This window comes from Octopus sinensis, linkage group LG27 (genome assembly GCF_006345805.1).
Source record: "Octopus sinensis linkage group LG27, ASM634580v1, whole genome shotgun sequence".
Taxonomy (NCBI): domain Eukaryota; kingdom Metazoa; phylum Mollusca; class Cephalopoda; order Octopoda; family Octopodidae; genus Octopus; species Octopus sinensis.
Genome location: NC_043023.1, coordinates 18,044,937 through 18,069,708, shown reverse-complemented (window position 1 = coordinate 18,069,708; position 24,772 = coordinate 18,044,937). Strand labels below are relative to the sequence as shown.

Below are 24,772 nucleotides of genomic sequence, written 5' to 3'. Positions count from 1 at the left end.
TATTAATATTATTATTGTTATTATTATTATTATATTTGAATATATATACATATGTATGTATATGCATGTATATATAATACATATATTTGTGCGTGTGTGTGTGTGTGTGTTAGTACACATGCTCGGTACACAGCAATATTTGTTTGCTTCGCGATGCCATGTTGAGCCGAAACACGAGAATGAAGAAACCGGAAGGAGTTAGTTGCTCTCTTCAGCCTGAAAGATATTTCATCATCCAGGGGCCAAGAATGGCTGAGTGTGCTGCCCAGGTAGACGAACTGGTCTACCACTTTCACAATTGTTCCTTCAACCAAGATAGAATGTAATGATCCTTGAACGCTTTCACCAGAGATGTCTCAGGCACGTTTTGAATGTTGGCTGGACCTTAAAATCTCCAGACACACAGGTCCTGAGGACAAATGATATCTTGAGTGGCGATGGTACATAAGCACCAGTTACATTGGACTGAGAATATCTTATTAGAGTGAAGGATAGCAGGATCCCTAAACAGATGATATATGGGGAACTTGCGAATGGAAAGAGACCCCGGCAGTAACTGAGGCTGCGACTTAAGGACTGTGTTATGTTCTCACTAAATGCCTGTGATATGCAGGAGATTGACTCGGAGAACAATGCCTGTCATCTCCAAAGATGGAGGAAGCAGGTTAAGGAGGGGTCGACACTTTTGAGAGAGCACGTATTCTGCATTAATCACTTTAGCGTGCTGATCGAAAGTGCACTACTGTGTAGGGAATGGGGAAAGTTTGTTCTGCTACGTTTGCTGTCGTGTATGCTTGTCAAGAGTGCTCATTAGCCACAAACGGAGCCTTAAATGCAAACTATAAGTTAGTCCTAGGTCGTACAATGTTCCTGAAGGTCAGAAATGGTCTTTTTTAGCTCAAGAGTGGAAGGCCATCAAGTATATATCTACACACACACACACACACATAAATATACGTGTGTGTATGTGTAGGTAGTATCTATGTGTATGTGCGTGTGTGTGTATGCATTTTAGTATATGTTAACCCTATCATTAATGGAGATCTTGCTTTAGCTTGATGCTAGTGTATCCATCATTTTTCCTTGTTCAGATCATAAATAAATCTAGCAAATTATTAGTTGTGGAGAGCAGAGAAAATCTGGTGAATAAAACGTATAAATACTTACACCTGTGCATGCTCAATTCTGATGTAATTGTTTGTGTAGTTAATTGCCAGAGTAATTGTGACAATGACAGCTGGAAGACCTAACAAGGACATTTACAGAAAGGAAGAAACATATGTAGATATTAGTCAATATTTAAAATCATAAATAAGTGACATTTAAATCGATTTAGGTGACCATGTTTTATTTAGAGAAAAATGTCTACTTCAAAAGATATCAATATTTATTTTGATGTACCCAGGTCACTTGTTACAATTTACTCCTTTGGTTTCTATAAGTAAGTACGACTGGTGCATATCTTCGATTCTATCAACGATATGTTTTACTGGGAAACAAAACTTTAAAATTACTGCAATTTCTGGTCAATCAAATAAAGACAACAAAAAGTCGTGCTCATGAACCTCTTCTCAAATTAGTTGTTGCGTCAGGTGAAAGTACAAAATGAATAACTCTTAGCTTTTTTTCTAGAGATGAGATTAGACTGAAACTCTTTGCGGGAAAATGAATGTAATCTTATGTTGCCCTAATGGCCAACCTGAGAATCGATTTCTTTATAATCTACATTTAACTTTAAAATATGACATCTTGTTTCAGCTACTTACCCCATGACAAAATTGAACTCTTCAGGATAAAATGTGACTGGTATGTTTTAAATACAATAACAGCTGCTAAGCACACGTGAAGTGCTTCGACAGCCATCCACATTAGAGATGCCAGAAGGAAGTAGTGTAACAGAGCAGCCACTGCCTACAATAAAAATAAGAGCAACAACAACAATTTCTAACATTCACATATATCACCTCAAATACAAATTGTTTTGCAGTGATGGAATATATTTAGTAGACATCAGTTATTAATTGATATTTCATCCCAGAAGGATGAAAATTAAAATATAAATTAAAATGAAATTTTAATTTAAAATATAAAGAGGCGTATTACAATAGAAAAATGAATTTCGTCTGATTCACTCGCCAATCGACCACCTTAGCCATGAGTAATAATAATAATAATAATAATAATAATAATAATAATAATAATAATAATAATAATAATAATAATAATAATGATAATGATGATGATGGTGATGATGATGATGATGGTGATAATGATGATGATGATGATGATGATGATGATGATACTTGTATGGAGCCCACCATCCATAAGTTGATGTCAACCGGCTGTACTTGAGGTGAGACCAGGGTGGAAAAAACTTAATAGCAGTAGAAGAATGTGTACAGATGGAATGAAATACAAAAAGCGTGCGTCAGACAGATTGAAGAGAAAGCTCTGAATAACCTATTTCTTTACTACCCACAAGGGGCTAAACACAGAGGACAAACAAAGACAGACAAACGGATTAAGTCGATTATATCGACTCCAGTCCGTAACTGGTACTTGATTTATCGAACCGAATTTGGAGAGTCACTAATGACGTATATGGATCAAATCCTGGACTTGGTTTTTAAAGAAAAATGGCAATTAAAAAAGTATCCGAAAGCCTAATTGTAGCAGCCGAAGATCATTCGATAAAAACAAACAACTTGAGAAAAATATGTATGGAGAGAATGTGTGAGAAAAAATATAGGATCTGTGGAACTTTCAAGAGAGTGACATACATTGTGGAAGAATGCCTTAAGTTGGCACAAGAAGAATACACTGGGAATTTTGAGATTTTGAAGCTGGAAAGACATGGTACAGTCATCGAATCAAAAGAGTACAGGAGTCCGAGGCACATAAGATTTTGTGGGACATTCCTATTCAAACGGACAAGGAGTTAAAAATAATAGACCAAGCATAACAATTATCGATTAAGAAAAGCGACGTTGTTTACTTATCGACCAATCATGTCTGTTTGATTGCAGGATCATAAAGAAAGAAGAAGAAAAAATACTTTAAATGTTAAATAGGGGTAATTAAGAACTGCAAATGTGGTGCCTATAACAACTAGAGCGTTGGGAACAGTATGGAAAGACATACACAAATGACTGAAGGAGAATGAAATAGAATACCGGGTAGAGATCCTACAGAACGTTTATCTCTTAGGTACAGCAAGGATTATGAAGAGTGATCTAAGCACCTAAAAGACTGTTGAAAACTTGTGGATACCTAAGATTACAAGTAATAATCCACAACCCACAAAATTCTTACCAGGAATAAGACGGAACCTCAGCCAAACCAAAATAATAATAAAAATTGTAATAATAATACTCAGAGATCGCAAACCTCCGCCAAGGTAACACCAACGTCCTTTCAACGATCAGCCAGAGATGATCTTTAAAATGAGAATATCTGAAATAAACTCGACTGCTCCCACAAACGAAAATACTAAAAATGAACCCGACCGTTGTCAAAAATTAAGTTAAAAAACTGAAAAAATAATCCAGAATCCTTGTCCGGTACCTGATCGATCTCAGTTTTAATCATAGACTGTGAAGGTGGGTGTGCGGGCCGTGTTTGTAATGATGTGTGTGTATCATCTGCAGTAGGAACAATGTTCTCAATAAAAGCCTTTTTTAGTCTATCCACTGAAATAGTATCTTTACGACCATAAGGTCTATAGTGAGAAGCTTATCCGTGCGTGAAGAAAAACGGAACGGATGTGCATACGGTGCTGTTAACGGAAGTTTAACAACATAGTTGTGCGCAGAAACTGAGTCCAAGAGGTAAAGATTCCTTCAAGGCAGAGCTAGAAATGCAACTGTCAAGAAGGTAAGTGGTTTTCAACAGGAGCGATATATACAAAATTAGTAAAACTAAAAATTATCGGAGATAAATTAAATTTATTATTCTTACTGCATATGTTAGCGTTATTTAATTTCTGAACGGTTTTGCTGAAGTAGTTTGGTTTCTTTATGCATCAGTTTCTACTAAGAGTAAAGTTAATAATAGAGAAACGAAAATAAAAACTTTGGAAACAGCAGCGCCGCCGTAACGTACGTGGAAACGTGCTTTCAAGGGAGATAGTCACAGAAAGACTTGAAAGTCAACATAAGATCGTAATACTTCATGTAAAATAAATATATCACATAATCCAGAATCCTTGTCTGGTACAGAATCAATTCCAAAATCTAATCACATTTTGAACATAAACAATTGTCAATATATACAAACAACACAATTTCGAAAACTAAACCACTGCAAAACCTATAAAAGGCAATACAAATTCAACAATGTAAATATCAATATAAATATGTGTGTATATATATGTGCGCGCGCGCGTGGGTTTGGGTGAGAGAGAGAGAAAGAGAGAGTTATTGTTATTTCTTCTATTTGCAATTAAAACACAAGGTGAGTTGGTCATGTCCAAGGCCAATTTCAGCCCTCGCATTGGTCGCTTGTTGTAGTAAACACATTTGAACACTGCTGACCACAAGCAGTACTACTACTGCTGTTGCTACTAACATTACTGCTACTAATAATAACAATGATAACAGCGATTTGCCTGCAGACAAACACAAAGAAGAAGAAGAAGAAGAAGAAACAACAACAACAACAACAATAATATTTCTTTCCTGTTTCATTACAAGTGTGGCAATTTTTAGAAACAATATTAGTCGATATATTGAACCCCAATGATGAGAGGTACAGCTGAACTCTAGAGTGATGAGTCAATTTTGCCTTGCATCTCTTTAGATCGATAAATTCAAGCACTAGTCAAGTATTGGGGTCGATGGTATCAATTAACCCCTTCTCCCTAAAAATTGTTCAATCAGATAGTAAGGGCTCAATCAGATATAATAAAATTCAAATTGAACAGAAAGCTAGCATAGACAAGTGAAGTGGGCTACACGTTTAATATAAAGGCGATATGAATTACGGAAAATGTTATACAAAATATAGTTTGACGAATTAAAATTTGATTACTCATTATTTGTTATTTCTGACCATAAAAATTGTTGTCATCATCTGAAAATAAAGCATTGGTCAAATGAAGGAATACAAGGACGAAAAACGCCAACATTAAATGTAGTATTTGATGAGGTTGGACGCATTTGAATAGAGCTGCAGCCTGGGCAGTTACTGGATGAGATCTATTTAAGGTTGTTTGTAATATAAAACAAAATACATACTACTGGGTAAAATGTGTTGTCACTTACCTTACAAGCAGCTGTTATTTTTGAGGCATACGGTTGCATCCCAACAAGAAAGATCAAATTAGTGATAGCCAAAGAAACGCACAAGTTTACTAAAATCTTTGAAGCCATTGATTTCCGTAGATTTCTGAAATAATCCCAAAATGAATAATAATAATGCAATGAAATATAGCTGAAAAATTTCTCAGTATGTAAATAATAACTACAACTGTGTGTATGATGATTACTTGAATATAAACGGTATGTTAAATCGATATATATATATATATATAATCACGTGACCGATCAAACCATCAGATGTTGCTACACATCGCTGGTCACAATGCGTTCGCATTGTTTTAGCCTTCAAATGACGCCACCCCGCTGGCTAAGCGAGCAGGCCAACAGAAGAAAGAGTGGTGAAAGAGTACATACATACATACATACACACACACACACACATATATATATATATATATATATATGATGATCTGAATGAAATATAAAACACTATCTGTATCGTTTCTTGACTCATTGAGCAAGTTTCGCTGGTTACGATAGTAATTCCTTGCAGTCAACGAACATGTGATGATACGTGAAACGCAGAATGGAATGTTGCACACAAACACATATATGTTATATACGTTGTTTGTGCATTGACAGCAACGCTATGTACAAAATCTGTTTTTTAGTCAACACTGTATTCATTAAACAATTGCGAATATCTAGTTGTTATGTACAATGTTTTCTATGATTAATTATAATTCTATGTTGGGGTTTCATCTGCTGAGTACCCTCTTTAACTCTGAACGGAGATGCAGCTTATAAAAGTTCGAGGATATACGCCTGAGGAATGTGCATATAGAGCATCTTCTTGGTAGCTATTTCAACAATACACACAGACACACACAGACACACAGACACACACACACACACACACACACACACACATCTTCAAGTGCATTTGTATGAGGTCTCTCATGTGAGCTGTTAATAATATGAAAACTAGTAGAACCTATTCACGGTTCGGTGCGAATGACTAAATTGGCACCCGCAAGGTTTCCTGGTGAAGGGTATTGCTAAACACTCTGCAGGACAAAAACAAAACCTGCCAAAATGAAGGAGGAAACTAGTAGAGATACAACGACTATCTAGCAATATCATGGACTCCCTGAAATTCAAGGTTGGTGTCCGGTGTGATGACAGACCACCGGAGATGAGGCATCGCTTAGTTTTCGTTAAAGCTTGTCTCTAAAACAAGATCTCACTAATATAAAACCGGACATGCAGATAATGACACTGAAGATCATTGGGATCTTTATCTCAAGCTAAAATCTCCCATGCTGAAGTAGAGACAACATGTTCGTTGTCTGTCTCCTTAACTTCTTGGAGATTTTAGCTATAATAATACTAATGTGTTAAATTCTATGTCTTTGTGCAGCTGAAGATTGCACTGCCTTTTAAATTGATGTAATGATTACATTGTTCAATTAAATGGAGTTGCATGAAACGGTCGTACTGCACTACCTTTGGATATCCTTGTTGTTTATTTTGATTGCAATCACCTCACTTTGAAACTGTATGGATAATACCGTACTAAATTCTGGTGCCTCAACTTAAGAACCATATTCTTCTGAATCTAAATTTTTGCTCTGTATATATATATATATAAAGGATTCATTTACAAAGCACCGTGCCATAGTCTTGCAGGAGGGTTTTGCGAGTCTGTTATTATGAATTGTGATAGCGCTGGCTCAGCACAAGGCCCAAGGCGCTTTTCTTAACTTTCTGTGTCTTTGTATCTATGAATATATGTAAATATTATTACATACGGGATGATGTAATGTATGTAGTTACGTATGAATGAAGAATTGTATCTGTGATATGTGTAAGCATGATTGTATTTTCATATGTATGTTTGAATGTATGTATGAATATATGTAAATATTATTACATACGGGATGATGTAATGTATGTAGTTACGTATGAATGAAGAATTGTATCTGTGATATGTGTATGCATGATTGTATTTTCATATGTATGTTTGAATGTATGTATGCATATATGTAAATATTATTACATACGGGATGATGTAATGTATGTAGTTACGTATGAATGAAGAATTGTATCTGTGATATGTGTAAGCATGATCGTATTTTCATATGTATGTTTGAATGTATGTATGCATATATGTATATATTATTACATACGGGATGATGTAATGTATGTAGTTACGTATGAATGAAGAATTGTATCTGTGATATGTGTATGCATGATTGTATTTTCATATGTATGTTTGAATGTATGTATGCATATATGTATATATTATTACATACGGGATGATGTAATGTATGTAGTTACGTATGAATGAAGAATTGTATCTGTGATATGTGTAAGCATGATTGTATTTTCATATGTATGTTTGAATGTATGTATGAATATATGTAAATATTATTACATACGGGATGATGTAATGTATGTAGTTACGTATGAATGAAGAATTGTATCTGTGATATGTGTATGCATGATTGTTTTTCATATGTATGTTTGAATGTATGTATGCATATATGTAAATATTATACATACGGGATGATGTAATGTATGTAGTTACGTATGAATGAAGAATTGTATCTGTGATATGTGTAAGCATGATCGTATTTTCATATGTATGTTTGAATGTATGTATGCATATATGTATATATTATTACATACGGATGATGTAATGTATGTAGTTACGTATGAATGAAGAATTGTATCTGTGATATGTGTATGCATGATTGTATTTTCATATGTATGTTTGAATGTAGTATGAATATATGTAAATATTATTACATACGGGATGATGTAATGTATGTAGTTACGTATGAATGAAGAATTGTATCTGTGATATGTGTATGCATGATCGTATTTTCATATGTTTGAATGTATGTATGAATATATGTAAATATTATTACGGGATGATGTAATGTATGTAGTTACGTATGAATGAAGAATTGTATCTGTGATATGTGTAAGCATGATCGTATTTTCATATGTATGTTTGAATGTATGTATGAATATATGTAAATATTATTACATACGGGATGATGTAATGTATGTAGTTACGTATGAATGAAGAATTGTATCTGTGATATGTGTATGCATGATTGTATTTTCATATGTATGTTTGAATGTATGTATGAATATATGTAAATATTATTACATACGGGATGATGTAATGTATGTAGTTACGTATGAATGAAGAATTGTATCTGTGATATGTGTATGCATGATTGTATTTCATATGTATGTTTGAATGTATGTATGAATATATGTAAATATTATTACATACGGGATGATGTAATGTATGTAGTTACGTATGAATGAAGAATTGTATCTGTGATATGTGTAAGCATGATTGTATTCATATGTATGTTGAATGTATGTATGAATATATGTAAATATTATTACATACGGATGATGTAATGTATGTAGTTACGTATGAATGAATGAAGAATTGTATCTGTGATATGTGTAAGCATGATCGTATTTTCATATGTATGTTTGAATGTATGTATGAATATATGTAAATATATTACATACGGGATGATGTAATGTATGTAGTTACGTATGAATGAAGAATTGTATCTGTGATATGTGTAAGCATGATTGTATTTTCATATGTATGTTTGAATGTATGTATGAATATATGTAAATATTATTACATACGGGATGATGTAATGTATGTAGTTACGTATGAATGAAGAATTGTATCTGTGATATGTGTAAGCATGATCGTATTTTCATATGTATGTTTGAATGTATGTATGATATATGTAAATATTATTACATACGGGATGATGTAATGTATGTAGTTACGTATGAATGAAGAATTGTATCTGTGATATGTGTAAGCATGATTGTATTTTCATATGTATGTTTGAATGTATGTATGAATATATGTAAATATTATTACATACGGGATGATGTAATGTATGTAGTTACGTATGAATGAAGAATTGTATCTGTGATATGTGTAAGCATGATTGTATTTTCATATGTATGTTTGAATGTATGTATGAATATATGTAAATATTATTACATACGGGATGATGTAATGTATGTAGTTACGTATGAATGAAGAATTGTATCTGTGATATGTGTAAGCATGATCGTATTTTCATATGTATGTTTGAATGTATGTATGAATATATGTAAATATTATTACATACGGGATGATGTAATGTATGTAGTTACGTATGAATGAAGAATTGTATCTGTGATATGTGTAAGCATGATTGTATTTTCATATGTATGTTTGAATGTATGTATGAATATATGTAAATATTATTACATACGGGATGATGTAATGTATGTAGTACGTATGAATGAAGAATGTATCTGTGATATGTGTATGCATGATGTATTTTCATATGTATGTTTGATGTATGTATGCATATATGTATATATGTGTATGAATATATGTAAATAATTACATACGGGATGATGTAATGTATGTAGTTACGTATGAATGAAGAATTGTATCTGTGATATGTGTATGCATGATCGTATTTTCATATGTATGTTTGAATGTATGTATGCATATATGTATATATGTATGTATATATGTATGTATGTATGTATGTAGGTAGGTAGGTAAGGATGTATGTATGTATGTAGACCGATGTACGTATATAAACACACACACACACACATGGATTCTCAATCAGACCGAAAACTAGTTCATTTGGTTGAATGGCAAATGTTAACTCACCAACACATTACCACAACCTGCTCAATAACAAACAGTATTAAAAAACACAGACTGGTATTTTACTAATAGTAAAGATAGATGCACTACTGTAACTACTATATTCGTCAATAATTTTCTAAATTCTCAAGCTATAACCTAACTTTACTGAAACACAGGATAGTGCTCCCTATCCGTTCTTGCTTTCTTTTTTATTACCCTTAATGTGGGACACAAATTTGCCCTAAAATAGTTCTTCAATCAATCACCCATGGGAGTGACAACGTTCGGGAATTCTCTCCTCATCCATGGTTTTTCTTGCAGATATCAATCACTTCGATCTTACCAGTCTGTCAGAATCCCATAAACTGATGGATGTCGCGTATTTAATCAGATTATAAAAGAAAATAGAAAATGAAATTCTTACTTGGAACAAACATGAATTATTATTGTAAGAATGAGGCAGACAAATGATATTCCGCAGCCAATGTAAGATGTAATAGATAAGGGGTGAATATTTACTACCGGTTTCTGGTAGACATTCTGCAACAGAAACAAAAAACAACGTATTAATTCTTCCTACCATTCCTTTCTATGTCGGTCAATAATTATATAAATTGTGAGTGTATAAGATGTTGATGGTGAAGGCGAGAACTACAGTATTCTGCATTAGAGAAAAAGATAGCAGTGGAAAATCATTCTTTGCATGTTGGATGAGAGACAGTTTCACCGAATCAATTATATATATATATAGAAGCGACCTGTCTATTTGATGTTAGTTCTTGTGACATCAGGTGATAGTAGAACTGGTATGGAGTGAACTAACACGTATCATGTAGGTTAAAACTTGTGCCATAGACAGGCGCAAATTCTATTTTTGTGGTTATCAGAAGTCTTGTATAAATAACAAGTACTGAACACATGTGCATTATGGATATAAAAATAAAGCATCAGTAGAAGAAATCTCATTAATGAGAGTAGAGATCTTGTAACCGAATCACGAAAAGACCAAGGGTTTAACAACTAAGCTGCAAACATGTTTCTTGTGCTACGGAGGCTTTTCCTATTTTAAATATGTCTTTATCACCTAAACTACCATTCAGATGGTTTCAACACAATAAATTTTCAAGCCAGGACAAGTGACTATCTCTCTCAATTTTTCTTCACATCAATGATGAAGGAATTCTCAGGTATTTTGTCACCGATGGTAGCTTGGTACATTTAAAGGGCACCACCCGAAGTTTAAACTAATAAACAACAGTTATAGCAACAAGAACAACAACGACTTTTTACAATATTTCAACCCCACATATTTACAGTTCTATATTTAAGAGATGAGGAATTATGTACATCATTTACATTATTTACGTTGGAAACAACTGTATTATCTAATCGGTACGGAGCTGACATTAGACTTCAATGGAGACATATAGAGACACCCCATCAAAAACTTGCTCGTCTTTCAAACTATCTAAATTTCCTGTGTAGATGTAGAGACTCAAAGCTAATAATAACATCGAAAAATACCTTAGAAATGAGAACCCAGGTCCGAAATTTCCACAAGAAACTAGATGAAGTCTGGAGGGTATATCAGCCGAAACTTTGTGTTAACAACAAACAAGATGAGGACAAATATCCGTCAAATGTAAATAATGTAAATAACCCACAAATTTACTATTAACCTTCAACCTTACATATTTACCAAAATATTCACGAACAGAAAGTTAAGTGTGCGTGAAAATTATTAATACATAGACACAAACAGTCTAATTAAAGGTGATTAACAAGCTGTCATAATGTTACAAACCATTAGTAGGGCAAAACTTGTCAGATGGTCACAGGAACAAAGTGCTTTCTGTCCAGGTTCATACTTGGATACATTACAGCCTTTGGGTGACCATTTGGGAATCTGTCCAGGAGATTCATCCCAATAAACACACTGTGGGTTGGTGGCATTCTGAAAAAAAAAAACATTCTGATAATTTAATCAAATTAGCTTGTAATTAAAATACATGGAATGCGTCTTTGTTAATTACGTTATCAAAACGTCAAAACATCATAGCAAACGACGTTTTGTTTGCTTTTGGCATTGGGAATCCAACATCATTGGCTGTGGCATTGCTTAACTCACCATTTTACCTCATTTATACATCTATGTATATTCTCATAGTATACAGCATTCACCATAAAAGTGGAAGAAGAAGACATTGGATGGTGTGGTTCTAGAAACAATTAACGATATACAAGTTGATAAGATATTGATGTCTGGGATGTGTTTCATAGATTTACTGGGTCAGGTAGAACATGAAAATAAACAGTAACAACGATCACCATATGAAAGCCCGAAGTAATTCACACTTAAGTTACACGGCCATAATGAATGAAGCCAATACGGAAAGATATTAAAGCATTATGGTGTGGATAGGAAAATACAAGACAAACTACTTAAAGCTTGGAATGAAAAAAGAATGCCTCCATCATCACACAACGTTTACATTATAAACATAAAGTTATAACTCTCAACACGGTAACAGCTACAACACCAGCAACAACAACAATAACAACTACTACTACTACTGCTGCTGCTGCTAATGCTACCGCTGCTACTAGTACTGTGTTTCAAGAGGAAAAAGATATGGCTTTGAAATGAAACAAAAAAAAAACAGTTATGATAGACACATAGCTATTACCTGATATCTTAAATTGAATGATATGTTAACTGGTTCATCGAGGTTGGTTACTTTAATGTTAGGAATATTAACAGCAATAATATTACTGTTAATCATAGTATATGCTTTGGTACTGGAATTTTGTGTTACCTAGAAAGAGAAGTCATTAAATCAATTAATTTCTTCAATAGAAGTGTTTAATACGTGGTTGTATAAAAAAAGGGTCCGGACTAGTTCTGTAGCGCACCAACAGATGGCAGCACACGGTTTCGTGTGCAGTGAGAGCAAGTAGTGAACTTTATGAAACAGTGTGCCTAGTGACATCGCTAGGTTTGCTTCGCAAGTTGTAAAATTTGTGCTTTGGGGATTACGTATATGCTGTTGACTGCGACTTTGTCATGGACAAGAATAAAAAGCCCACGGGAAAATTTGCGTTAAGTTTGCAACGCCTTTTCCAGAAATATTGAGCATGATTCGACAAGGCTACGAAAACGAGGCAATGAGACATATGCAAAGTTTGGAGAGTGTCACGACTGCTTCAAAGCTGGAGGATTTCCCTGGAAGACGATGAGCGGTCTGGAAGACCTTTCACGAGTGGCACCTCGCGGAAATGTAACATTGTGCATTGGAAATCCATCCTTCGATGCTTTGAAACATTTGGAAGAGAAGATTTGATGAAAGTGACCAGATCTCTGGAGCGTGAATAATTCGTCTGTTCACGACGACAATGCACCCAGTCACCGAGCTCTCCTCACTTGTGAGTTTCTCACCAAAAACAACATTGTATCGCTCCTACATCTGCCCTGTTCGCCAGATTCAGTACCTGAAAATTTAGCTGAAATGTTGCCGTTTTAAGAGCGTGGCCGAGATCCAGAGGGAATCACAGAAGGTCCTGACTCGTTTATGGAAAACGACTTCCTAACTGGATTCCATAAGTGGAAGGAACGATAGAACCTGTTTATTGCTGCGGAAGGTGACTATTTCGAAGGAAATGATGTCAAACCTTTTGTAAATACGTAATGTTTTCTATTAAAGTCCTGAAATTTTTTGAAACGAAACGCTAGTGATGTACTTGGAGAGCATTACTTTACTCAGTATAAACAACTGAATACAATATATATTACAATATATTGCATGAGATCACACCTAACAGTTGTACTTGCTCTGAAGAATGAATGATTTGTTTTACATAGAAATTGTTAACATAATGGCTGCTGGTATATCTCTCGGCAAATAACGTGTTCTCTCACTGCATATCACGTTGTGCAACTGAATTTATCAGTAAAGATATGAATTTGTTTCTGTTATCTACCTTCCAAAGATAGAGCCGTGTTTCTTCGTGAGAAACCAGCTCCTTCCTCTAATGAATGAATATTCAAATATGCATAAGAGTGTATATATATATATATATATATATATATATATATATATATATATATATATATATATATATATATATATATATATATATATGTATAAATATATGTGTGTGTGCGCATGTGCATGTGGTTTGCACTAATCAACAAATGTTACATTTGCTGATTTCCATATTAGAGCAATGATTCTGAATTTACTCATGTCTGTGGAGACTAAATCACACCAAAACACCGGTGTCTTATGATTCTGTTTTGTCATTACCGAACGAGCTCTTCTTTCAGCACATTGAGTTTGAGTTGCTTAAGAAAAGTTTCGCCGAGACAAAACTAAAAAAAAAACGGCGCCTTACGTTTGCATGTACATCATAAATTATATACACCCACGCACAAACATGCGTATATACATATGTATATATACATAGCCATTTGCAGCTGTGTTCTGTTAGTATTCTTATTAGAAAGGCAACGAAATATTCAAGCATTTATTCATCTGGAGAAAGACAAATTTGCGTTTTGGTTCCATACCCTATATAGCTTATCATCCTGCAGGGAGAAAAACGTAATCCTTGAAACGGCAGACTGATCTTCGGTTTTCAGATGTTTTGACAAACTCATTGGTAATGAAATGAAGTCTACATTATCATTTACTTGTAGATATGAATCTGAGTTGTTATATATCTGTTGGAAGAAAATGAAAGAAAAACAAATGAAATTGATAAATAAAAAACACCACTACATCTGAATGATGTCGAGGTCATACACATTCATAAACTTTCGAATGTGAAATCATTTTGTTTTGGAATAGTGGTTCTTGAAGCCCATAAATATTGGGTTGAACAACCTCTGTTGGATAGAAAATGTTCCATGGACAATATTACGACCTGGGTATAACGTTTGGTGTAAATTGGTATTACACAAATAAATGGTTGTGGCTATCTAAAAATAAATTATCGCAGAAAGATATAACTTAATACAGAACGCAGTGCATACTGATCAATAACTGACTGTTAAATGGCTACACGTGGAACTAACACCGGAAGCAATAAGGTCGGACTAATACCGTGCAACCACCTGCTGCGAGCGCACTCACTTCTTATTGTAATCGATTAGTCCACATTCAGTTACGTGGGTGGGGTTCAAGATTCTCCCATAACGTCACCTCTTTATGAGAATTTAATTCCACGAGGAACTAAATATCTTTTGCGTTTAGCGTCTATTTCAAGTATTTCTGTTCGGTTTTGTTTTCTCATGCTTGAACGTGTAGTTTCGAAGATTTGTTTAGGTGTTGGTACATCATACGTAATAAAAAAAGACTTCCATTGAGATTTCGTTTCTTGAGACCGTTTCCTCAGTAAACTTTTCCATTTTAATTGATTTATATGTCTTGTAATTGAGACCTTTTAGCAAAAATACACTTTCCTTATCCTGTTTATTAATCCCTTGGTCTTACCACTTTCCTTCACCGTTTTTATACGTTTTAAAGAAAACTTACCAATTTTGAAAAATTTTGATTTAATTTTCTCGTCCGATATTTTTCTGTTTTGACCCGGTAACAACTTGTCGAATACAGATCTAATCTTCCTAGCGAATATTTATCCCGCAGGTGACATTCCAGACAAAGTAATGGAATTTGGTGTCACTTTTAAAAACTGTTGAAGTGCTAAGTCATTTTTGTCATTCACTCTCTTCAAAGCCCTCTTAACTGTATCAACAAGACGCTTCCTTTGTCCACTTGACCAAGGATGATATGGCAATCACATATTTGAAAGAGAACATTTTACAAAATCTTTTAAACTCTTCTACAGTAAACTGAGTTCCATTGTCAGACATAATGGTATCAGGAATACTATATCCGGCGAACAATTTGTGTAAAATCGTACTGTAATCGAGGATGTCGGTGTTTTACCCTTCGGTACCTCGATTCGCTTAGAAACACCATCTACAACATCAAGGTAAGATGAACCGTTAAGGGGATCTGCAAAATTAACATGGAGTCTGGTTCATGGGGTATCTGTTTTTTACCCATGGTAGCCATTTTGTGATTGGTAATTTTGCTGCTAGAGTACAGCCTCTGCAAGCTTTCACTAATTCTTCACTTGGTCAATTCTTGGCCAATACACATAGATTTTCATCAATGATTTCATTGTTGAAAAGTCGGTTATTTAATGTAAAATTCTTTTAGCATTCGCATCTGTAGTGTGGCCGGTACCTCTCTTTCGGCTCACATGAGCACATTGTCACAAAACAGTTCGAATTCGTGTTGCTTGCTGCCAAAAGAATATTTTCTTCTAGCACTCAGAATTCCTTTAATTATCTTAATACATTCATCATTTTCCGCTTTTCGTTTAATTTCTTCTAATGCAACTAGTAATTCTCGTACAACATTACATTTTTTTATTTCCTCTCACTGCCTGCATCGCTACAAACTCGGTATCCTCAAACGGTTCAGTATTTTTTAGTATCAGAGTGTCCTAATTTTTTAGATGAATTTTTTACATTGCGAAGTCACGTTCTGCAAGCATCGCATCCATCACTTGTCGGAATATAGTAGGTTCAATTTTATATCAAACGAGAAGCCATTAAATTTGTATAGAACTCTATGAGAATTAATTGATAACAGCTTAGTGAATTTGTCTTCCCTTTGCATTTGTAAGTAGGCATCCGAATGATGTAATTTCGAGAACAATTTATCACCGTTTAGTTTCGAGGTTTCCTCTGTGCTAGATAACTGGTAGTGATATTGTTTTAAACAGTCGGTTCATCCCGTCGAGAAATCTACACATACAATTTTGTTTTGTTTTTTACGTACACTGTTGAGTATTGGATCTTTTGAATCACTCCCATTTTTCCAGTCTGTCCAATTCCTTTTTCACTTGTTGCAAACTGTATATTACGTTTCGGTTTACAAACCGGTACTGAATTTTATTTTACCTGAAATTTTGCTATAAATTTATTACACCGACCCCAATTCTTTCAAAAAAATCCATCAGGGAATGACATTTTCACTTCAAATGTTTTTCTAACTCTCTATACAACTTGCGCATGACCACATTACAATTTTACAAACACTTTTTTATGGGTATATTCCATAATTTGAACAGTTCCAAACAGGTTGTTGGTTTGTTTTAGTTCATAAGCTTTCGCTTTTATAGTCTTGCCTCGAAACGTAACTTTACAGATAATTTCACCTTTAAAAATTCAATCTCCGAAAATCCAAATGCAATATTCGAGGTTTTCTGTAGTTGAAGTTTCCCTATTGTTTTCCACGTTTTTTCATTAATTAAAGTAATGTCACTCCCTGTACTGAACTGTAATTCTACATTTCTATTATCAAATTTACATACACTATCTTCTTTTGAGTCTTGTTTGTGTTTCTTGTCCCCGATAAACTTTTTCCCGTTAAACCATTTTCTGGGTTTTGCTTTACAGTGTGATTTGTAATGTCCTATCTTATTACACTTGAAGAATTTTCCAGGTTTATAAGGAGAGTCGAATATGTAGTGTAAGTCTGCGCATCCAAAACATGAGTTAATTTTCTGCTTGTCAGTTCTTTCGGTTGCATCGGATTTATATGACAGCAGTTAGTTACTTCACTCTCTTCCGTATCGTGTGTTAGCTTTATTATTCTCTGAGATATTCCTGAGTTATCTCTTTTAGTGTTAGCTACTAATTCTGCTCTAATTTAGTCAGACTTCAGTTACGAATTCCAGCATCTTTCTTTGCCGTTAGTCTTTGCACGAAAATTAAGCATTTAAACATATCTGGTGTTAGTCCATTAATTTTAAATCGCTCGCATTCCCTATTAACGAATACAGCGTATTTAATAAAAATTTCCTTCCCTATTTGTTTGTAATATTCACGTATTGCCAACGCGTATTAAATGAAGGGATTTTTATCGCTGAAAATCTTTGATGGATTATTCACCGTTTATTCAAAACAAATTTCCATCCGATTTCTTTGGTGATATGTAATTTCAACATTTCTCATGCTTGGCTTCTGCCAACTTTCTCAAAAAAGTCCGTTTTGTTTTTCGTCTTGCCTGTTGTAGCATTCTTCTTGAAAATATTCATCTCACCTTCTAAAGTAAGCAGAGAATTAAGAACCCTCTTCGATCGAACTCCCCGATCGAATTTTGGTCAGAAAGAGAGTGAAGGTCAGTTGTATGTATATAAGCTCCAATTATTACATTAGTTTTAAATTGAGCTGACAGAAAACTTAGCACGGCGGAGAGAATGCTTAGCAACATTTCGTTTGTCTCTACGCTCCAATTTCAGATTCTGCAGAGAATTGGCGTTGGTGTAGTCAACTAGACACCTTCCCCAAAACTTTGAGCTTTGTACCTAAATTACAAATGATTATTATTTTAGCTTTGTTGCTAATCTGTGCAGTATATATACTGTATTTTGCATTTGGATTGATTGTAATATGCATCAAGCATTATACCATCGCTACTTTATATGATAATAAAGATATTATATTTCACTGTAATGTATTTTATCAATTTGGGTGTTAAGAACAAACGGTTAATAAGAGAGAAATCATGAGGAAGTACTGTACCATTGTCTTTGCTTCGTTTTCTTTATTTCCAAATGAAATACCAAAGACAGCACCATTGAACGTGTCCTTCTCCACTTTGATAACACCAATACCAAGATTAGGATGTAAAACTGTGAGTTGCTGCTCTTCCAGTGGAATCTCTTCAGGGATTGCTTCTATAATGTCCAGCATTCTGTGAGAAAATCAAGAAAATAGATCTCAACTAAGGGTGTGTTTCAAATACGTAATTAGATATAGGCGTAATTACCCTAATTATATTGATTAATAAATCTGTTTATGCTACTATTGTTTCTACTACGTCTGCTGCTACAGCTGCCGTTGTTGCTTCTTTATCATCACAATCATCATCATTATCAATTTCTTCGTCTTTTCTTGTTGTTGTTGTTCCCATTCTTCTTCTTCTTCTTCTTCTTCCACATCTTCTACCGCTGCTACTACGACCACTAGAGACACCGCAACCGTCGATAACCCAACCAGTCCTCCTCCTTTTCCTCTTACTACTACTACATCCACCACCACTGCTACCGCCACCGCCAACACTACTCCTTCTCCGCTACTACTACTACTACTACTACTACTACTACACTACTACTACTACTTCCCTGCTACTGCTGCTGCCGCTGCTTATACACTGACGGCAAATGTGAAATGTGTTTTACCTGCTCCCAGTTCCATCTGATTGTTCTGCTTCAACCAAAATCTCTTCCGGTGTGTCTATCATATTGTTGATACTAGGAAGTATGTTATTCAGTGTTATATTTGTGGACACATTCGATATCAATGGCAGCATTTTCTCTTGAATATCAACAGCCAAGTCAATATCTTCTGCTTTGAAATAAACTGATTTCTTGGAAATATCGCGGACTATTGTTGAAATCTCCTCAACATTTTCTGCAATAGAAAATTTAGCATGAAATTTAAGGGAATTTATAGTCGCTTTCAGACGAAATATGAAATGCAAATTAAACATCATACAATTATTAATGAATTAATGTAAGTAAATTAACCCCTTCAGATTCATATAGCACTGAGATTGCTTAATGTGTCCACTTCATCATTTGTATATACTCATTGCTGTACATCCTTAGGATCTCCTACTTTCTGGAATTGACTGAAACAGTGAGTGGGGGCGTTACATAACAATATGGGATCCTTTATAGTTGAATAAGCCATACCCTTGTTTGTAGGTGTTTATAAATAATGTTGATACAACATCAATCATAAACAGCTGTTAATTTGAACAACATAATTGTTCAATTACAAATTGAACCTAGACGAAAAACGGGCCGCACATCTAACGCTTCATATTGGTCAGTTTTCTTCATTGACTCAGAGAAATTGAGGTCATCACAGCACTGAATGCTTATGAAAATCTCTTTAATTTTACAGTACGACAGCAACAGTTGAAAGTGGTAAGTTGCGCGCATTCAGTGCTACACAGCTATATGGATTACGTCTTTGAAGATTTGTTTACTTTTTAACCACCAATAAAACGTAATATTGTTGTGTACCAGTAATATATCTATTGCTGTCTACTACTTTATCTACTGAACCATTCAATAGAAAATTCATGAAGAACGATATAATCATGAACACAAATCTCCCAAGTGATAGCTTCTGTCAGCACGTTTCCATAAGTGATTCTAGTGACACGCTGTTGGATGAACAAAAGGGATTTTACGACGTATCACGTCTTTACAGATAATTCTTATCATGACTATACATATATACATACATCTATGTATATATGTATATAAATATATATATATATATATATATATATATATATATAATATATATATATATATATATATATATATATACATAGTGAGCGTAATGGAAACTCACGTATGTCACTACTAATACTACTGTAAGTGTATTTCGAAACGCTCACCTTTATCGATGTCTTCACTTGTGATGTTTTCTAGTTGTTGAGTGATCCCCTCTGTATTGTAACACTGAGACATGTCTGGTTCTTTCCAGACACCAGTGAATGGTGAACATTTTGGTGATTTCACATAATGACTTGTTGGCATTTCGGAATATTCCATCTTTCCGGAAGAACTGAAACATATAAAATATTATCAGACGGGTTTATGCACTTTTATTGCATCAATATAAGAAGGATGTGAGAGAAACATCGACTTGATCGGGATTTGAACCTATAGCCTAGTGGAAGAAGGATAAATACAGTGATATGTTTGGCCAGTAATATCTAATCAATTCCACCCCCCTGTCCTCAAAACCGATTTTAAATAATGTCTTACTGGTTTAGAATTTGAGAAACATTTCTTTTCTACATCTGCCTTTATTTATAATATTTTGTTGGTATGGCTATTCACTACAGGATAGGTTGAAATGGCCTGGTTGATGGAATCTAAAGGCACAAGGCTGTTAGTTGGTGAGCAGGAAAATCACTTATTTACATTTCGTCGGTGTCATATTCCTCACCACCACCTCCTGATTAACATCACAGTCTATGTTGTCGTCGTCGTCGTCGTCATGTGCAGCAGCACCAGTAGTAAGTTTACCTATATTTTCTTATATATGCATTGATTTGACTAATTCCACCTCTCGACTTAGTCTTAAAACTTACGTGGGTGGGTTGAAATGTTTATAGGTTAACTGAAGGAGTGATGCTAAATCTTGCATTCATTAGTTTCAACTCTACATATTAATGAATGCATTGATTCCATGTAAACTGACATCTGACTGCTCAACGAATACTTCAAAAGCGACTTCTCTTTAAAATGGATAAAATTTGGCATCGTGGCGTTATCAAAACCCTGCAGAAAAAAGGGTTTACCTTCCAAGGACATTTAAGCTGACATGATTACTACATTAGGAGATAAAGCTCCAGCTTGATCGACGGCGCAAAAATGGGCTGAGGAATTTATGAGGGGAAGATGACCCAAGGTCTTGACATCCAACCACTACAACCACCAAGGAAGATATTGGTCGTATTCACCATATGGTATTAAATGACAGGCGACTGACAATAAATCAAATAGCCAATACTATTAGAATATATCCCGTGAGAGAGTTGAGGATGTTCTGCAGAATGAATTCGGTATGACAAATGTTTCTTCAGCTCGTTGCGAGCCACGTCTTCTGACGCCTGAATAAAAGCGAACCGGATGATCACGTCTCGGGAAAATCTGACATTATCTGTACACACACACACACACACACACACATATATATATATATACTTGGAACAGGATGCGTGGCGTTCGATCATGAAATAATATAATATAATATAATATAATATAATATAATATAATATTATATATATATATATATAAGTAAGGAAAAAGTTTTTTTAAAAATGCAGAATGCTCAAATGAAAGAAAATTTTAATAAAATGAGAAATTGATAAAATATATTTATTCAACCGGTTTTCGTCATTGTATGACTTGTCAAGAATATTTATGTTTTAAGAAGTTTTTTTTTTAAATTAGAAAGGGGAAAAAAAGAAAATTGCATTGTTTTTTGTAAAAGAATAATGATAAAAATGTACAAAAATTAAAAAATAATTTCTCATTTTATTAAAATTTTCTTTCATTTGAGCATTCTGCATTTAAAAAAAAAATTTTCCTTACTTATCATTTCTCCACGTGCGGTCAACACAACCCCACCATTTATTGATCTCTCTCTCTCTCTCTCTATCTCTCTCTCTCTCTCTCTCTCTCTCTCTATATATATATATATATATATATATATATAATATATATATATATGCATATATACATACATATATGTACATACCTACATCTATATGTATATATACATGCATATATAGGTACAGGACATCAAAAAACGTTGGACAGGATGAAAAACGGAAACATAAAAACAAAAACATGAAAACGAACTTTTTTCAAACGACGAAGAAACAAGACATACAACACAAGGAATAGCCCCCTTCTTTAGTTGTCCCTGTTTCGTATACTCCGCGCATATATATATATATGTATATAACCGAAGATGTGTGTGTGTGTGTGTGTGTGTGTGTTTGTACCGGGAACTTACATTATGTATGTTTCAGACATGTTGTTAGACTCTTAAAAGTTTTAACCTAATAAAGAATGTGATTCCTGGGGTCAGAAAACCTTCTTTCCTGGAGTACGTACGGCTTCCTGAATTACTCCTGTTCAAACTGGAAAAGACAACTGCTGAAATGATATAAGTAGGTTGTATCATATGGATGGAGCGATGTAGACTCCAAACTGCGTTGTCTAAGTGGTAGCAATATTAGCCTGTTCCCGTAGTACCCTAGGTAGCAATTTGTTTGAATAAAAACCGTTTGCAACGCACTACGTTTATAATGAAAGATATGCTAAAATATGTTACATCCTGAACAAATATTCAACTATTTCCTTTTAACTTCCATATTAGTCTTCCTTCTAAGCATAGATAAAGCCAAACAGATGTTCTTCAGTTATTGATTACAGACTGAAATATGGCGTGTACAATTAATCTACTAATTTATGGTGTCTAAGACCCAACCTCGTTAATTAGAGATCGTGTCTATAATGTGACCTTGTGTATCTCGAAGCTGCATGCCGAATTGTTTTCGTTTGGGAGCTGTGTAGTCTTCACAATTGTCGCACAATGGTTTTACACGCAGGAGTGAACGGTTGAGCCACAACTATTGATTCCTAACCGAAACATCGCATGACAGTGTTATTTTCAAGTGCCTTCTTCATACCTCCACTGACACGTCATTTTTTCATGCAGATTTCTCTCATCTGGTGCTATTGAATGTGCACCCCAGGCTTCATTTATCCTTTTAGTTACTCCATAAATATTTTGTCACCATTTCCCCGTATCATATGTTTCACCTTAACTGTATCATAGATACAAACTATGCCGTTTAAACATCGAACAACGCCGGGTATGTCTGCTAGTATGACATATATCAAATTGGTTTCCTTGAGTATTTCTGAAGCTAGGATGAGTGGTGACTTCAACACTTTGACCCAGAGACAATCCATTCATTGGAAAAATCGCTCCTCACCAGCTCCAAAGGAGGTCAACGTCGTTTCATCTGCTAGGAATGTAATGGCTTCAATGTTAGGGGATGTAAAAGGCATTGTGTTATTAACGCAGTCACAAAAGCCCAGAAACCCGACGAAAGGGGTTTTGTTTCATGAGGACAATGCTCCAGCATACAAGGCATTCGTTTCAATGGCTTCTGTGCATAATTATGACTGAACTGGTTGATCAACCTCCCTATTTTCCTGGTCTGGCACCTTTTAGCTATCATCAGCATCCCCATATCTACTGTTGAAGATTTTTCACCAACAAGATGAAAGCTTCTTCACCAATAGGATTCAAGAATTGGAACACTGATTGAAGAAGTATGTACAATGCTAGAGAAACTATGTTGACAAAAAAATATACCACATTTTGTCAAATTCCATGAGAGTATCTTGGTCACTCTATGAGCTTTTCAGCCGATTCTCGTGTGAAACTCGGTTCTTGAAAGTAACAGTTTAGATGCACAACTTACGGAATTGTGTAGTGAAAATGAAAGAAGAGTCACCATGATGAGTCAACTCCCTGCTTTCTTCGTTCACCACAATACAGTAACAAAACGTATGCTCTAGAGTAAATCATAAATTCGTATGAAAAGGATATTACCCCGAAATCAATAGAAATGAGGATAAATATTGTTGGCTGAGTTTACATATGTGTTTTCGTCCCTACATATATTTTCTGACATCTTCTGGCATTTACAGAAATCGTAACAACAAACGTTTTAAAGCTTCGTCTAACATCAGCAAAAAAAAAAAGAAATCTCAGTGATGAGACGAAGGCAAAACCATGTGATATCCTGTACAAAATGTAAAATAGCAGAATTGAATAATTTCAACAGACGGACATTAATTAATTTAATCATCTTAATCTCTCTGGGCGTTTTGTTTACTATGTCATGAAACATTCTCTCACAATAAGAAAACTTCAAAATTTGAAATGAAATAAGACAATAGAAACGAACCAGTATCTCGTTGCTACATTTGCATGGCATGGGATCGTCACACTAGTTCCTACTCTTGTCATTGGCCAATGGAAAGTGCCATTGCTAGTTGCTGTAGTGATTTCATCACAAAACACTGGAAAACAAATAAAACATGTATATGAAATATTTATTACAGAATTCATTGCCGTGTTTTATATACTGGAAAATGCATGCACATACTG

The 24,772-nt window shown here is 34.5% G+C and overlaps 1 protein-coding gene across 1 annotated transcript in view; it reads right to left on the bottom strand.

Moving 5' to 3' along the window:
• The window catches only part of LOC115225268 (adhesion G-protein coupled receptor G6-like), a 1,160,637-nt gene that overhangs the window by 654,889 nt on the left and 480,976 nt on the right, over positions 1 to 24,772 (bottom strand). The window contains exons 17-21 of the mRNA XM_036513960.1: positions 24,570 to 24,684; positions 20,463 to 20,632; positions 19,228 to 19,459; positions 18,569 to 18,740; positions 14,537 to 14,689 (exon numbers count right to left, since the gene is read on the bottom strand). Of these exons, the coding sequence (XP_036369853.1) occupies positions 14,537 to 14,689; positions 18,569 to 18,740; positions 19,228 to 19,459; positions 20,463 to 20,632; positions 24,570 to 24,684 (842 nt within the window). The remainder of the gene's footprint in view (positions 1 to 14,536; positions 14,690 to 18,568; positions 18,741 to 19,227; positions 19,460 to 20,462; positions 20,633 to 24,569; positions 24,685 to 24,772) is intronic.